This window comes from Egretta garzetta, unplaced genomic scaffold, assembly GCF_000687185.1.
Source record: "Egretta garzetta isolate BGI_Z169 unplaced genomic scaffold, ASM68718v1 scaffold164, whole genome shotgun sequence".
In the NCBI taxonomy this organism is placed as follows: Eukaryota; Metazoa; Chordata; class Aves; order Pelecaniformes; family Ardeidae; genus Egretta; species Egretta garzetta.
This window is the reverse complement of record NW_009259492.1, coordinates 374,637-378,105: the sequence shown is the minus strand read 5'-3', so window position 1 is coordinate 378,105 and position 3,469 is coordinate 374,637. Positions and strand designations below refer to the sequence as shown.

At 52.9% G+C, this 3,469-nt stretch overlaps 1 protein-coding gene across 1 annotated transcript in view; it reads left to right on the top strand.

The window, feature by feature from the left end:
- Positions 1-263: 263 nt before the first annotated feature.
- TCERG1L (transcription elongation regulator 1 like) overlaps positions 264-3,469 on the top strand; it is a 95,181-nt gene continuing 91,975 nt past the window's right edge. Inside the window, exons 1-3 of the mRNA XM_009637356.1 lie at positions 264-332; positions 1,069-1,215; positions 2,062-2,242. Of these exons, the coding sequence (XP_009635651.1) occupies positions 264-332; positions 1,069-1,215; positions 2,062-2,242 (397 nt within the window). The remainder of the gene's footprint in view (positions 333-1,068; positions 1,216-2,061; positions 2,243-3,469) is intronic.

The window sequence follows — 3,469 nt, the reverse complement described above, 5'->3', positions numbered from 1 at the left end:
CGCAGGCAGAGACAGGGAAGGGAGAAAAACCCTCGGTGTAAGCTCAGGGGGTTTGGGGGCTTTGATTTTTTTGTGGTTGAATATTCATAAAGACTAAAGTTTTGAGTCATGCCAGTTGAGCCAGGCTGTCTCGCCGGCGGTTTCCCCCTGGCGGGCGCAGGCAGAGACAGGGAAGGGAGAAAAACCCTCGGTGTAAGCTCAGGGGGTTTGGGGGCTTTGATTTTTTTGTGGTTGAATATTCATAAAGACTAAAGTTTTGAGTCATGCCAGTTGAGCCAGGCTGTCTCACCGGCGCTTTCCCCGGTGAATATTTCAATTCTTCATCGCTGTCGGTGAGGCCGCTTGAAACAGTGAAGCGTTCCGGCTGGAGCGTCTGTCCTGATGCAGCGGAGACAGCCGGAGCGCTGCTCGTAGTTTTTGCCTTGTCCTTCTATTTTTTACAAGCCAGAAGTAAAAACCGAGCAGAGATGCGAGCGCCGTAGTACCCGCTTGGTTTCATGTGAAGATTTCCAGCCTTTTCGAGCACGAGCGTCTCTTGTGGCTCGGGAGCGGAGTGAGTGGGAGGGAGAAAATAGGTAGTGCTGGGTCTAATGAAACAGTAACATCAATTATTCCCCCGTGTGAGACCACTTAAATAAACTGCAGAGGTGGTTTGACTGTGGGAACCCATTTGCCAAACGAATTTCAGCTAAGAGAAAACACGTTTCCGGCATTCCCTTCGCTTCCCCTTCGCCTCCAGATGAATTTTAAAAACGCTTTCCGGGGCTGTTTTTGTTTTGTGTGCGAGGTTTCTGTTTGAGCGGAGCAAACCCCAGCTTCCCTGGCGACCAGCAGCCATTAGCCAAGCACGGCTTTGCTGCCCGGCTCCCGATCCGCGCCTTTCCAAAGCAGTTTGGGAACGTCGGTGCCGTGTGTCGCTTCGCCGTCTGATGCCTAAAAACCCACAAACGGCTGCTGGACCGACGAGACGCGTTTGAAATTTTCCATGCTAGGAAATCGTGGAAAGCGTCGGTTTGCTCGGGGCAAAATCCTTTCGTTAACTCTTCTCCCTGTTTTTTCTCCCCGAAGTGGATCTTTGGAGCCCATTCTCCGGTCATAGGATTTTCACCTTCTTCGAGCGTGGAATTTGTTCCCGTTTTTCCACCTGTGTACGCCTCTACGGTTCCGCCTCACGCTGGGAAAAACTGGATCGATAAAAGGCTGCCGAACTGCAAAGTGAGTCTGATCTTGGCACGTTGGGGTGTTTTTAAGGCTCAAGTGTCGGAGGCGTACGAGCTGAGAAATGTTTGGGGTTTTGTGGATTGCGAAGGCGTGCGGAAGGTCGGTGGCTTGTCAGGCAAAACCCCGCGGAGGAGGAATGCTGTAAGGGGCGGTGAAGGGAGGGGGCTGCTTCAGCATCTTCGCCTTTCCCAAGTTACAAAAAGGCAAAAATAACTTCACTGTTTACCTGGATGACGTGGAGCGGGATGGTCGCAGTTTGCTGTAGGATGTGATTATGAGAGTTTTCCATTTATCCCTTTCTCCTCGGTGCTTCCACTGTTTTTTCCCCAGAAGGGATGCTGTGGGATGGTGCTGGCGTCACCGCGACGCTGCCACGTCCCCATGCCGGGGTGTTGCTCGGGGTCCCAGCGCCCCTGTCCTGGCCACAGTTACCTACCCCAGCTGAAAAATTAAGAGCAGGCCTTGTGACTGTAGCCCGTTTCCCTCCCGCACCCCACCTCTCCCACGCGGGGGGCGGCTGATGCCCCCGGGCTGCAGGTGGGCTTGCTCGGAGGAGCTGTGTCTGGGACGCAGCTGCCCTCAGCCTTTCTTCTTAATTTTCTTTTTGCGATGCTGCCTCAGCTGCCGAGTCGCCCTAAAAGCCAGTTAATTTTCAGGTGGTCGGCTGAACTCGGCCCGCACCGCTGGCGGAGCAGGAGTCAATGCGTTTGTGCGAGTCCGTCCCTGAGCTGAGATGCTGTCTGCGTGTTAATACGGAGTTAAAGAGACTGTATTCTCGCTTTTATTTCTGAGTTTTGTGGCTCAAACCTTGACGTCCTTTTATTTGTTTGTGTTCGACAGATATACTTGAATAATGCGTTTGCGCTGGATTCAGCGTGGATACATCCTGAGGAATCCAGACTCTTCCAGGGAAACGAGAAGCCTCTCTTAATGGCAAATCAAGTCGCAATGGCCATAGCCAGGCCAGCTGCTGCCTCCAGGCCTCTTCCCACAGTGGTGTTGGCGCCTCAGCTGATACCAGGTCAGTAGGACGTAAATAATTAAGCACTTTTTTTTTTTTTTTTTCTTTAATGCACCTCCCGGAGATGCGAAAGCCATTCTCTAAAGGAAGGCTTTCATTCCTTTCAGCTGAAAACCTCCTGCTTGATCTGAACCTCGTTGGCAAAGTGCGTTTCATCCTCTAAAATTGCTGTTAAAAGAAAGAAAACCCAGCTGCCTGTAATGGCAGCAGATTGTGACAGGTTATTCCGTAACTGGCGGTCGACCTCTGGAATGAAGGGGGCAGCCCCTCCCAACGCACTTGGCTTATTTGCAGACAAGAAATTCGTGTGTAATTGTGCTGTTGGCCACTGCTGGCTGTGGGGGGGTCCGCGAGGTGACCTGGGGGGATTTAACAGCCGGGCAGAGGCGGTGCTGAGGGCCAGGGTTTGGGGGTGGGATGGCAGGGGTAGGGGGGCGGTTGGGCTGGGGGAGCTTCAAGGGCTTTGCCAACCCAAACCATTCCGTGGTTCTATGACAGCCATCAGTCGAGGGGAGCAATTGATCCCTCATCTTGTTAAGACTCGGTTACGCCCGACGATGTTTGTGAAATAAATGCTGTTAATCTGCGCGACTCGGGTAGTTGTGGCCATTAGCGGAAGAGCTGAGCTTTACTCTCAGAAGAGAAACGTCGTGCAGCAGAGCTGAATCTCTCTCTTTCGGTGCTGCAGTAGTAGTTTAAAACAGCGGTGGTTCCACGGAAAAGGTGAAGAAGTAAAACGCTGCTGGTGTTTAACCCCCTAAGGTGATATTCCTCCATTCAGAATTGGGGGATTGGTAATGGCTGCTGTCTCTTGTTCCTTTCTTAGCCCGAAGGTAACGTCTGGCTGGCGGCAGAGCCCCTCCTGCCTTCGTCTTTGCCCTCTAAAGGACTCGCTTTGCGACTGAAAAGCGCACGGGGAGTTCTCCTGCGTTTTGCCAGGAACGAAGCGCTGAGCGCGAGTGTGCTGGAAGGGCTTCTTCCTGCCTGGGTTCATTTGCCAGGCTGATTAATTAGCAGGGAATATTGTTCTCTGTTGAAACATGTTGAGCCGCTCAAATCTGTTCCGTATTTTGATGTTTTAGCAACCCATTGCAGTAAGCTGCCTTCTCCTCCTGCCAGAGACGCCCGATGCTCAACTGGGGCGCTGCGCGGCAGCGAGACCCCCTTGGGGTGATGCATCCCGCCGGGAAGCGGCCGGGAGCAGCCCAGCACCCTTCCCAGCCTGTT